Source organism: Entelurus aequoreus, linkage group LG07, assembly GCF_033978785.1.
Source record: "Entelurus aequoreus isolate RoL-2023_Sb linkage group LG07, RoL_Eaeq_v1.1, whole genome shotgun sequence".
Classification (NCBI taxonomy): domain Eukaryota; kingdom Metazoa; phylum Chordata; class Actinopteri; order Syngnathiformes; family Syngnathidae; genus Entelurus; species Entelurus aequoreus.
The window spans coordinates 27,966,199-27,980,497 of NC_084737.1; the positions used below are offsets into that span (position 1 = coordinate 27,966,199).

The 14,299-nt window shown below is 39.9% G+C and overlaps 1 protein-coding gene across 2 annotated transcripts in view; it reads left to right on the forward strand.

Moving 5' to 3' along the window:
- LOC133653624 (receptor tyrosine-protein kinase erbB-3-like) overlaps positions 1-14,299 on the forward strand; it is a 46,406-nt gene that overhangs the window by 3,375 nt on the left and 28,732 nt on the right. Inside the window, exon 1 of one of the 2 annotated variants that reach the window (XM_062053115.1) lies at positions 11,305-11,409. The exons of the other annotated variant lie outside the window; for it this stretch is intronic. Within the exon in view, the coding sequence (XP_061909099.1) occupies positions 11,331-11,409 (79 nt within the window). The 5' untranslated portion in view covers positions 11,305-11,330. Of the gene's footprint in view, positions 1-11,304; positions 11,410-14,299 lie in introns of those variants that run through there. 2 annotated transcript variants of the gene reach the window in all.

Consider the following 14,299-nt stretch of genomic DNA (forward strand, 5'->3'; position numbering starts at 1 on the left):
AACAAAGCAGGTGCGGGGAATAGCGCTCAAGGAAGACATGAAACTGCTACAGGAAAACACCAACAAAACAGGAAAAGCCACCACAATAGGAGCGCAAGACAAGAACTAAAACACTACACACAGGAAAACAGCAAAAAACTCAAAATAAGTCACGGCGTGATGTGACAGGTGGTGACAGTACACCTACTTTGAGACAAGAGCTATAGTGATGCATGCTTGGTAATGGTTTAAAGTCATATCCAACAATTGCGACAACGACTTTTTACTGCTGCTGAGTTTCATTTTTTAATGATTTCTGCTGGTGGTGTGCCTCCGGATTTTTTTAATGAAAAAAATGTGCCTTGGCTCAAAAAAGTTTGAAAAACACTGCACTAGTGCAGTAATTCTCAAAATGTGCTACACAGGCTCCAACTAGTTGTATGCCAAAGATTTGATTTTTTCTTTAAGTAGGGTTATTTTCCCACACAGTGTTATTGTTCAAACTACAGTGGCAAAAAATATTCACTATATAAATGTTTATTAAAACCTTGATTTTTATGAATACTTAGGCCTAGAACTCTACTATATTTTAATGTTGGTCCGTATGATGGTACTTGGAAAGCCAAGTGTTTTGTGAGGTGGTATTTGGTGAAAAAGGTTTGAGAAGCGCTGGTCGGGTGTGAGATCAGCTGATTTCGTAAATCCTATGTTATAAATCAGGGGTGTCAGACTCAAATACAGAGGGCCAAAATTTAAAACTGAACAAAGCCGCGGGCCAAGTTTGAACAAATTAACCTTTTAATAGGGACCCTAACAAGTTTTACATTGAATATTGAACAAGCAAGGCTTATATAACTTTATACTGACATGCAAAATCGAGTTTCAATAATAATTATAATAATTAAAAAATATCAATGGCATATCAAATACAATTTTAAAAAAAATTGAATGCCTCTTTTCTATTTGCAGCCTTCTGAGGTAAATATCAACATTAACTTTTTCCACAGGCTAATACATTTGAAAATAAAATAACAATGAATAAAACAACCATTCAGGACTTTAAACTGCTCAGTTTGCAACACACTGATCTAATCTGATGTGCCCAAGCCAGATACCTGCCATCTTTTCTTGGATGCTAGTTCATTAATGTCAGGACTCAGGCTTAGAGCTGAGGCAACCTTCATTATCGAACGAAGGTGTTCATCAGTCATTATATCTCGTAGTCCGCCCGGACCACAGTCTTGGGGGCGTGCCTTAAAAGCACTGCCTTTAATGTCCTCTACGAGCTATCGTCACATCCGCTTTTCATCCATTCTAACATCGTTCAGACCCAGTCACAAGATATGTGCGGCTTCTGTACACACACACAAGTGAATGCAACGCACTGTAACACAACATAACACAACAGACCGAATACCCAGTATCCTTTGCAGCACTAACTCTTCCGGGATGCTACAAAATACACACCCGCTACCACCAAACCTCCCCCCCACACACACACACCTTGTAGCGTCCCGGAAGAGTTAGTGCTGCAAAGGGTTCTGGGTATTTGTTCTGTTGTGTTTATGTTGTGTTACGGTGCGGATGTTCTCCCAAAATGTGTTTGTCATTCTTGTTTGGTGTGGATTCACAGTGTGGCGTATATTTCCAACAGTGTTAAAGTTTTTTATTCGGCTGCCCTCAGTGTGACCTGTATCTCTGTTGATGAAGTATGCGTTGCATTCAATTGTGTGTCCGTGCAGAAGCTGCACATGTTATGTGACTGGGCCATCACTCGTTGGACTGGATGAAAAGCAGACGTGATGATTTTCGGGAGGGGTGCTGAAGTCTGGAAGACTCCCGGGAGGGTTGGCAAGTATTAGAATTAGCGGTGAATGCGGTGTTACCGCGGCACCGCCGCAATATATAATCGGCGGGCCAGCTTTAGTGTTGATTTGATATCGCCTCAAGGGCCAAATTTGGCCCGCGGGCCAGAGTTTGACACTCATGTTATAAATGATGACTTAAGGCAGGGGTCCCCAAACGCCGGCCCGCCAGCGTCCAAAATACGGCCCGCGGGAAGTCCCAAGTTTTTTGTTCTTTATTTTTATTTTTTTTTATCTGTCCTTTCTAATCCATTTTCTACCACTTGTTACTCTCTATGTCTCCTAGCTGCTCAGGCAAATCATATAGTCTAAAAATGCATTTTCCCATTGATAACGTAACATCATCGCGCTCTGAATATATATGTGTGTATATATATATATATATATATATATATACATATATATATATATATATATATATATATATATATATATATATATATATATATATATATATATATATATATATATATATATATATATAGCCCCGCCCCCAGCCAAATTTGTTTAACCCAATGGGGCCCCAGAGTCAAACATTTTGGGGACCCCTGACTTTTTTAATGATACTTTTTTAATTTAAAAAATATTACTCGGAAAATGACCGTGCAAGTTAGTAGGCCGCACTGTGACCTAGTGGTTAGCATGTCAGTCTCACAACTATAAGATTAAGGGTTCGAGTCTCTATTTTGGCATATGTGCAGAGTTTGCATGTTCTCTCTGTGCATGTGCGTGACTTCATTGGGTATTCCCACTTCCTCCCGCGACCCTGAAACATGCATGTTAGGAGGTTCTAAGCTGTCCATATGTGGGTGCTTGTTTGTCTAAATGTGCCCTGTGATTGGCTGACAGCCCAGCCAGTCAGATGGGGTAGGCTCCAGCTCATCCTGATCCTTGAGGAAAATGAGTATAAAAAATGGATGGATTTGAGAATTTGAGAAGAAAATCCTGCAGCTTCCATCTTCAGACTTTGGCTCCTCCTGCTGGTTGAAATGGACTTTGACTTTAAATTCTAGCAGAAGCTTAAGCATGAGCAGGTAGTGTGTGAACATTTTATCAGGTGTATCCAAAGTGCAGCACGGGGGCCATTTTTCGGCCAGCACCTTGTTTCTTATTGGCTTCAACATAAATTCAAAATGAAATAATGTATTATTACTAAGACATAAAGTATCATGAGATGTAACACTAATTTAAATGATTTATTCAAGGATTCCATTGCCGTACGAGCACTCATGAGACACATGAGATGGCATACCATCAGATTTAGCCCAATGAATACCACAAAAACGGCACTATGTATATTCTAATGTAAGTAGAATAGTACATAAATAGATCAGGTTATAAGTAGTATAGATTCATTGGAATACATTGAAAAATAGAAAAACAATGACAGCAAACCGAAGAAAAAAGAAAAGCCCAGTTTATTCACAAAATAGCCGCCCTGCATCCTTCAAGTCTGCTGTTTGCTGCCCTCTGTGGAATGTTGACTTATTAGCTTACAATGGCATAAAGTTGGACACTTTGGATACGCATGCACATCATTCAAACTCAGCTTGGAGCGACTCTATAAAATCATGTCTGAAGCCCAGAACACTCTACACATTTCCCCAGTTTTAGTTTAGAGATAAGGAAAGATTGGCCTGGCCCACTAGCATCCCTCTTTATGTTTGTGAACTTTATAGTCTATACATTTAGAGTGATGTGATAATCAAACACTCTAGAAGTCTAGGATGAAAGAGTTTATAAGAGAATTGACAGAGTGTGTGTACCTTCAGTGTGCAGTGCCTCGTTAAAATCCAGCCGCTGTTGCTTAGGAGGTGAAGTGTGTCTCTCTTTACTAACTTCGTTGAAGCATGTTGCTTTTGTAGCTGTTTCAGCAGATTTGAATCGCTAGGATAGGATCTTTGATCCAAGACAACTTACATTTAACTAAAATGTTCTTTTCTTTGTGGTCGACAAAAGAAAAGTAGTGAGAATATCTCCATGTTAAGAAACACTTTAACATTTGACAACCAATTAATTATGCAAGGCTACTCGGTAAAGAATCTGGGTATTATCTTCGACCCAACGCTCTCATTTGAGTCACACATTAAGAGTGTTACAAAAACAGCCTTCTTTCTTCTCCGTAATATCGCTAAAATTTGGGCCTCCCTATGTCTAGCATTAAAAGATTACAGTTGGTACAAAATGCGGCTGCTAGACTTTTGACAAGAACAAGAAAGTTTGATCATATTACGCCTATACTGGCTCACCTGCATTGGCTTCCTGTGCACTTAAGATGCGACTTTAAGGTTTTACTACTTACGTATAAAATACTAAACGGTCTCGCTCCAGCCTATCTTGCTGATTGTGTTGTACCATATGTCCCGGCAAGAAATCTGCGTTCTAAGAACTCCGGCTTATTAGTGATTCCAAGAGCCCAAAAACAGTCTGCGGGGCTATAGAGCGTTTTCTATTCGGGCTCCAGTACTATGGAATGCCCTCCCGGTAACAGTTAGAGATGCTACCTCAGTAGAAGCATTTAAGTCCCATCTTAAAACTAATTTGTATACTCTAGCCTTTAAATAGACCCCCCTTTTAGACCAGTTGATCTGCCGCCTCTTTTCTGCTCTGCCCCCCTCTTCTGCGTGGAGAGGTTATTAGGTGACCACTGATGAGTTCAAAGTCAGGACCCAGGGTAGACCACTCATCTGTGCATCAGCTGGGGACGTCTCTGCGCTGCTGACTTGTCTCCACACAAGATAATCCACTGCTGACCCCACTATGGACTGGACCCTCACTAGATCCACTCGGCATCAAGGTTTCGCATTAAATTCCGTTGGGTTTACTTTTTTTCTTGCCCTGATGTGGGATCTGAGCCGAGGATGTCGTTGTGGCTTGAGCAGCCCTTTGAGACACTTGTGATTAAGGGCTATATAAATAAACTATGTAAATTTGACCTTTTTTAACACCGATTTGGCCTGTTTTTAACAGTGATTTATACCTTAAGACTGATGTTCTCACCTCCAGAATGCTCTCCCTGCACTCCCTGAAGATGTAAATCTACCCAAATACTTTTTGTTCAAAACACAGGGGGGAACTTTTTTTATTAAATTGAAAAGTTCCTGTAAAAGTTTCTGCGGTGGAAAAGGGCCTAAACCATGAAGTGTGAATGTGTGAGTGAATGGGTGAATGTAAATTATGATATAAGGCGCTTTGGGTATTGTGTAGGTGTAGTAAAGCACTTTATAAATACAGACCATTTACCATTTCACCATTCGAATCGGAAGCTAACTTCGGCCTCTTTTGCACAAAGTCGTACAAGGACCGCACATATTTTTTGACAGACACAAAAAATTGCAACGCGGATGGACTGGACTTTTTTTTACACAAACTCAAATCACAACACGGATGCCAATACAAATTTGCTAATAGTTTTGCTACAATAGTATTTCACCAGAGAGCACTGTCTCTCCAACTGTGGTATTGAAATGTAGAAAATTAGGATCAGAGCTCACATACATTGTCTTCTCTGTTTGTGAATCATATTTATATAGTACTTTAATCTAGAGACTCAAAGCGTTTTATGTAGTGAAACTCATTATCCTCACCTTTAAGATAGATTTTTGGGGGGACTGGGAGCATGTTGTGTCTTGCCCAAGGACACAACAGCAGTGACTAGCAGAGGTGGGACCAAGTCATTGCTTTGCAAGTCACAAGTAAGTCTCAAGTCTTTGCCCTCAAGTCTCGAGTCAAGTCCCGAGTCAAGACAGGCAAGTCCCGAGTCAAGTCCAAAGTCAAGACTGGAAAGTCTCAAGTCAAGTCACAAGTCCTGCATTTTGAGTTTCGAGTCCTTTCAAGTCCTTTTAACCACAGACTAATATTTTACACAGATTGTGTATGCTTTTAAAACGCTGTATTTATTTATTAAAACAAGTGCATTTGAAATAGCAAGAAAAAAAATAGTACTGACATTGCAATTCATAATAGCACTATTAACCAGTCATTTTAATAGTTTAAACAATTTTAAACATTTAACTCATTCCTTTACAGAACAAACACATTTGCAAACACAAGTGCAACTGTACTTATTTGTACAAAAGTGTTAACATTGTATTTCCATGGCATATTGCATTGTAAATAAATAATAATGATAAATGGGTTGTACTTGTATAGCGCTTTTCTACCTTCAAGGTACTCAAAGCGCTTTGACAGTATTTCCACATTTACCCATTCACACACTGATGGCGGGAGCTGCCATGCAAGGCGCTAACCAACAGCCATCAGAGGCAAAGGGTGAAGTGTCTTGCCCAAGGACACAACGGATGTGATTAGGAAGGTAGAAGGTGGGAATTGAACCTCAGTAACCAGCAACACTCCAATTGCTGGCACAGCCACTCTACCAACTTCGCCACGCCAGCAGTTTCTATTCTGTTCTTACCTTATCTCATTGATCTCATCTCATATTGTATGTGTGTTTATGTGTGCGTACACATGAAAAACATAACAAATACATGAACATAACAATGAACAGAGTTGTACTTTTTAGATGTCAGGGCCCTATGCAATATGTACACATATTCTTAAAATAGTATACATTTTAACTGACCTGTATTTGACTGTTTTTCTTTTTGTAGGTGGCTGAAATACGTGGTGCTGCTGACCGCCGGTTTACGTTATGTTACTGTGTGTGATACATTGACTAACGTAACGTTATGTGTAGGTACCTCATGCAACCCTGCTTTAAAAAATCACTTGATAAAAAGTATGAATAAGGTATCAAACTGCAGTGGACGCAACATATTGCCGTGTTTGCAATGACGTTATAACCATAGACATCTTATAAGTAGACGCCGTATTAGTTGCTGTGACGCGAGCAATTTGCATCTTGAAGTGGTGATGAGGAGCCGGCGAGCAGTCTAAACTGACAGTTGACAGGTAGAAAACAAAGATGGTGTTCAGCGTTTTCCTGCTCAAATGAGCGGACTGTTGAAAATAGGAATCGGGGGATTACTTTTCACAAGTAAGATTTAACATTAATGTACTATTGGTTGTATTTTATGAAAATAACATTAACACAGAGTTGAGAAGGAGCAAAGATCTTCCATATTTGTATGTGAAAATCACAAATAAATCTTCTGGGGGAGGATGACGCCCCTACAGGGGTTTGGTTTACAAACTTTCAGCCCCACCTAAAACAAAATTCACCAGCCGCCACTGATTATGGTGCATTCTCATTTTAGGCAAAATATAAGACAATACTTTCTTACCAGTATAATTGTAACCAGGAATAAGTCTTCAAGTAACAATATTCAAATACTAACATTGTTGGGTAAGACAGCATTTGGTTTTATTCTGAATCCAGTGAAACAGATTGGTGGTTTTAGCTGATACAAAGACTTTCAGGTGTCTATATATGTTCAAGTATTTGGCAGACGCTTTTATCCAAAGCGAAATACATACAAAATACATATATAATAATAATAATAATAAAACCTTACAATTTCAATAGGGTCCTTTGTCCCTGTACAAAGGACTCCCTGTGGGAGTCCTTTATACAGGGTACTAGCGGACCCTAACAATCACTGTACACATGATCATTTAAGGGAAGAATGTAATACAAAATATCAATACAAAGTGTCAAGACAGAATAAACTCTCTGCTGCTGCAGCAACAGAGATACGGTCTATAAGATATATAGATATCTAATGTATTCATACATTGTTTATGTAGGATATACGCATGTATATATAACGTAATCATATTGTTTCTTCAACTTAAAAATAGCTGACCGTTTTTTTCCCCCTTCTCTGGGCTTATATTCCCAGTTTTGATCTCGGACGTCTGGTCACTTATAGCATATAAGAATATTATATTACTGTTAAGCAAACTATGAATAATAAAACATGTGTCCTTTATCATAGCTACACGTATGACAAAAAAGCGCGTGAAAATGAGTGGTATTCAGTGAGGTAAAATGAATTAAATGCGCTGACAGTTCATTGCTCCTGCCAAATGAATTGCACTGAGTGGAGCGGATCACCACTCCAAGATGGCGGCCCCGCGTCTCGTCTGCGCCAGTAGGCAGGAGCCCTCGATGCTGCATCTACTTATAAGATGTCTATGGTTATAACGTTAGCAGTGAGTTTACAGCCTCACTGATTTAACTACACAGCAAATAAAAGTAATTTTACTTAGCCAATAAACGTTATCTTACATTCAAAACTTACCCTTCTTTGTGCAACTTCAAATTTCGAACGAAGTTGGAAGTTGTTGCGTCTCCGTCTGTAATATTCGAACTGCGTAATTTGCATACGGCAATTCGTTTTTTGTTGACCAAGTCGTAGTTTTTATACCTGAACGAAACCAACTTTGGTATAAATCTTTCTCACTGGCGCGTTGTTTGACAACTCTTGTTCATTGGTTGTCCTGCAATTTGATTGGCTGAATGCTGTGTGATGAAAACAATGTAGATCTAATTTGATTGGCTGTTGTACTGAGAGCGCACACGCTAACACGCAGCACACACGCTGATAGACAGACAAGTACAAAATGAAAGATATGGAGCGCTCCCAAATAACTTTTTAAGCTTTAGGTTTTGGGGAAAGAGCAAGTCATGTCAAGTCAAAAGGCTCAAGTCCAAGTGAAGTCACAAGTCATTGATGTTAAAGTCTAAGTCGAGTACTTGCAAGTCTCTTTACATTTTGTCAAGTCGAGTCTAAAGTCATCAGATTCATGACTCGAGTCTGACTCGAGTCCAAGTCATGTGACTCGAGTCCACACCTCTGATGACTAGGATGGCCGAATCGAACCTGGAACCCTCGCGTTGCTGGCTGGCAGCTCTACCCACTGAGCCACGCCGCCCACAGTTTTGAACCTGAGGTAGGAGGACTTGTGTTTTTTTGTAAGAAATTGTAAATATTCTGTCCATCTGTGTTTGTCTTGTAGTTGTTTCACACAATGGTTTAAAAATGTGTTACCCCTAAGAAATATAAAGGAAAGCTTGAATTTCAACTTAGACAAGTGTCATGATTCTCATTATTATTATGGTTATTAGGTATGGATAGATAAATAACCTTTTTATTGTCTGTAATAAAGCAGAAATTCATCTTCGACAGGCTCCAAGACAAACTTACAGGACAGAACAATGAGAGATGCGAAATAAAACCATGAAACAGAGACCAAATGTAGGAGATATTCAGTAGTAGCCTGCTCAGTGGCCTTGTGGTTAGAGTGTCCGCCCTGAGACTGGAAGGTCTTGAGTTCAAACCCCAGCCGAGTCATACCAAAGACTATAAGAATGGGACCCATTACCTCCCTGCTTGGCACTCAGCATCAAGGATTGGAATTGGGGGTTAAATCACCAAATGATTCCCGAACGCGACCACCGCTGCTGCTCACTGCGCTCCTCACCTCCCAGAGGATTAACATGGGGATGGGTCAAATGCAGAGGGTAATTTTACCACACCTAGTGTGTGTGTTAGTCAGTGGTCCCCAACCCCCGGGGCGCGGCCCGGTACCGGTCCGTGGATCGATTGGTACCGGGCCGCACAAGAAATAAAATAAAATTTTTATTTTTTTATTTTTTTTAAATTTATTTATTAAATCAACATAAAAAACACAAGATACACTTACAATTAGTGCACCAACCCAAAACCTCCCTCCCCCATTTACACTCATTCACACAAAAGGGTTGTTTATTTCTGTTATTAATATTTCTGGTTCCTACATTATATATCAATATAGATCAACACAGTCTGCAGGGATACAGTCCGTAAGCACACATGATTGTATTTTATGACAAAAATAAATAATAATTTTTACCGTACACGCCCACCCCCCGGTCCGTGGGACAAATTTTCAAGCGTTGACTGGTCCGCAGTGGGGGGGTTGATGTGTGGGGGGGCAGGGTTGGGGGGGGCGGGGTTTGGTGGTAGCGGGGGGTGTATAATGTAGCCCGGAAGAGTTAGGGATACATGGGATTCTGGGTAATTGTTCTGTTGTGTTTATGTTGTGTTACAGTGCGGATGTTCTCCCGAAATGTGTTTGTCATTCTTGTTTGGTGTGGGTTCACAGTGTGGCGGATATTAGTAAGAGTGTTAAAGTTGTTTATATCGCCACCGTTAGTGTAACCTGTATGGCTGTGGAACAAGTATGCCTTGCTGTCGCATACGTGTGCTAGCAGAAGCTGCATACAACATGTACCTGGACTGGCATGCTGATACTGTTGGCTGTAAAGGGCGCTAAATGCTGTGTCATCACAGTATCCCCTTATTATAGTTGACAGGGTGTAAATTGGAGAAAAATTGCCCCAGAAGTTTACAGGGAGAGGCACAGAAATCCAGAAGTCTCATGGGAGAGTCAGCAAGTATGCAATTGAGCCGCATCAGAGAGGTCAAAGAGCTGCATGTGGCTACGGCGCCGCGGGTTGCTGACCCCTGCTCTAAGCGGAGGCTCCCTCACCTGTCCCCGATTGGCACTCAGGACACACCTGTAGGCTGCTGCTTCTTATGCCTTTTTGCGCTCTTCCTTGCTGCACTATTTTTGGGATTGAATACATTTTACCTGCACTTCTTCTGCCGTCCCTGCACCCTGGGGTTAACTAGACTAAAGGGAAAAGTGTGACTACTAACCCCACACTTCCCTATTGGAAGAAAATGCGAGACAAACAACAGTCGGCAATCAAACGTCCGTCAGGGACAATGAGGCTCTGCATGAGTCACAGTTAGTCAGAACAAGTTCCATTAGTGAGTTGTCCCAACGTCGTGTCGAGGAATCTCGACTACTTTGAGGCTGTGTTCACAAATTAAGCCTGTTTTGGGGGAGCAGAGAAGTGACTTGACCGTGTGACAATGTGAGCATTGTGGCCGGCTGCTCCATGCGCATCAAAGAGGTGATTAAGCGGGCAGAAGGGGGACAATACTGCTTTTTACAGCGCCAACAGTGCAGCCACTCTCTGCAGAGCAGCGCTGCTGGACATACACATGAAACACATCTGTGCATTTAAGAGTTGTGTAATGTTCACGATGATGCAAACACCCTATCTTTAAATATCATGCTTACGAATAACTCTAAATACACGCTGTTAAGTGTCACGGGCTGTGTTTGACATTTTCCATGTTATTGCGTAGTGAAATGTACGTTCATTTATTCCGCAGTTAATGCAAATCCAGCTCCACAGCTGTGACCTCTGTTGGTGGAATCAATGGATAAATTGAAAAAAAAGACGGACCGGGTCGCGATTGGTGGGAAAATATGTCTCCTGGCCAATCAGACTGTTTCATCTGGGAGGGAAGTTCCTGCTCAAAATAAACTGCCACTTGTTGGCTGTTTTCATCCATTGGCGCGTTTCTCTGGTGTTGTTTGGCTGTGAGAAAGGATGACTTCTACTCCTTGTTGTTGGTGATTGCAGCAGAGACAGAGTGAAAAAAGGGTTTGGCACAACTTGTGGAGGACCACCTGGACTTTATGTGACATGGTGACATTCTAGTGAACAGATTGAATGCCAACATGAAGCAGTGGTTAGTCATTTTAGTGTCTCTGACATTGTCCAGGAGTTTGCATGCAACGTTATCACAAACACATGAAGGTAAGTGATTTTCCTCTTTAATGTTCTTCACCTGAACGTTTTGTAGTCTCATTGAGAACCATTAAGTATTTAATAAGCCCATTAATGCAGCTTTAAAGCCAAGTCTTTATAAACTGCTGGTGATGAATAGAACCAATGTAAATGCCCTTTGTGTAAAGTGGATGTATTCCTTAGAACAACTGATGGACCTATTTAATATGCACTATAAAAATACTTTTACTACAGTTTCCTTCTTATTGAAGATGCACATTGGAAAAATATTTTAGTGACACTTCTTTATTCAGCAATAATCAATGCAAGGTTTGTAATACCCAACAGTGACCTTCTCTATATTCTCAATGTGGTGGTTTGGTCCCTAAATATATACATGATCAATGAGCGCATTTGATTATTTTCATCATGTCGGCAAACCTGTTGATTTAGTGTCTGTCGTGATCAAATCAAATCAAATCAAAACTTTCCATATGCAGGCATGATGCAACACTAAGTACTTTACACCAATTTAAAAGGACCAAAAAAAGAGCATACACTCACACATTCATGCACATCATCATGTACAATAACAAAACAAAGCATTGCAAAAATTAGGATCATCTAGAAAATAATGAAAATAGATATATTAAAAAATATATATATAAATAATAAATGAATAGATAAAAACATACAAAAAACACTAAATGATAGTAAGAATAATTGTAGTAATAAATAAAATAGGAAATAACAGGATATAACTGAAGATGTGGCACTTTAAATAGGGATGGAGCAGGACTATTCCAACCTGTTTTGAGCAATGCAATTATCTTTTAGCACAAATGCTGCTTGTTAAGCAATGATTTTCTGTCTGTGTCCTCTTCCGTTCATGATATTTCCCTTCTCACTGCCAGAAGAGACGGCACACATCAGCCATTGTCTTTTGGTATGATCTCAGTCGCTCATCTCAGACACGCACACACACACGCACGCGCACACACTCACACACACACACACGTACACACACAGAAGTACTGTCACTGCACTGAGACACACTGTCCACATTTATAGCTTCATCACAATAAGAACGTTGTGTGAGAGAAGCCTTTACTCCTCGACCCTAAGCCCGTTATTCCGTCAGCCCCCGAGGCCTAGACTGCTCCGTGTGTCAGGGTGATGATGATGGACTACGAGACTGTTTTTTTCATATTGTTCAACCAACACGTGCAACTCACACTACACAGTAATGCTATGTCAGCAATAACAGCACATCTGCATACAGGGGTGTAGCACCAAATTCTGGGCCCCCATACACAAGACTCTTAAAGGGCCCGCTCCGATCCCACCATAAACCCGGGCCATACACACACACTGGATATGTTCACATGCAATCAAAGAAATTATTGCATGAAATGGTTGAAACCAGCTTTTTAAACAATGTATCATAAAACAGTACCCACAAATTATATATAAAGTGGCCATAATATGAATTTCAATAATCATATACCCCAGGGATGTCAAACAAGCCCGCGAACAGGTTCAATCCAGATGAGTTTGGTAAGTGTAAAATTGTAAAATCGTGTAAAATTGAGCTGTATTTTTAAATGAAAGAAACTGCTGTTCTAAATGTGTCCACTGGATGTCGCAATAGCAATTCTGTTAGGCAAGCAAATAGTTTTTCCCGGGACGAGCAAGTATACCAAGCAAGAGGTACACGGTAAAGCGGCGCTGTGACTCCTCCCCCTCAACCTAACGTAAAACAAACAGGAGTAAAACAAACATTTGGTAACCCTACTTTAAAATGCTGCATGAGACACTGCACATTGATATAGTTCTATTAAAATGGTGGTCTTCTGAGCAAATTTCAAGAAAGTGAACAGTGGAAATGACAAATTAGGTAGTTGATACATAAAGAGTTTTTATTTACGTTTTATTTTGTTTTTTGTTCAATCCTAGATGGGCTGTAACTTAAAGTATAATTGCTTTGTAGATACACTGAGATTAAGTCTAAATTCATTGTGTTCTTCATAGTGTTTTTTATACTACACCACTTTTTTCCTCAGAATTTTCAACTAACTTGAAGTGTTTTGCCAAGAGGATTATTTGTGATATGTACATTTTCAGAATGTGCTTGTTCTATTTTGGGCCAAAGTAAAACAAATTAAACAATGAGAAGTTGTCGTAGTTGTATTTTTAAGTTATTATGCCATGATTTTACCTTTCCGGCCCACGTGGTAATAGATTTACCTGTGCTAAAATGAGTTTGACACTCCTGATATAACCTCATTATTCATTTAAATATGATTATAAATCTGTCAAGTTTTCCTTTACTTCAGAGTGTAAAGTAGAAATTATCTGATACACAAAGGATAATCGTCAGTGGACAATACCAATCTCAATAATACATCATTATTATGATTATATCATCATTAATGCATCTCCTGGGGTTTAAGACTCCCCTGTCTTTAAAACCTAGTGACACATCTTTAATCAAGGGTCCTTGAATGTACCACAGTTATGGGAAATGAGATAAAAAAGTGAAACTTGTACATAACTTTCTCCCATATGCTGCCACAGATAGATTTTTTATATTATTTGATTCGAGCTAACTTATTATTGAACTTTCACGGCCATACTAATTTTAGATTAACATTTATGATGTAATTTCTTTAACTTACATATTTAAAATCTTTCAACTTTACAAAAGCCCAGGGCCCCGGTGTGTTTCGGGCCCCGGTATAATATCCCCAATTACACACACACCACACTTTTTTGCCCCTGCATGCATACATTGTTTTATGATTATATTTATGGCCATTGGTTGTCTCATGTTTCGCATACTATAGCATAGCAGTATAGCATAGCAATATAGCATAGCAATATAGTATAGCAATATAGCGTAGCAGTATAGCATAGCAAT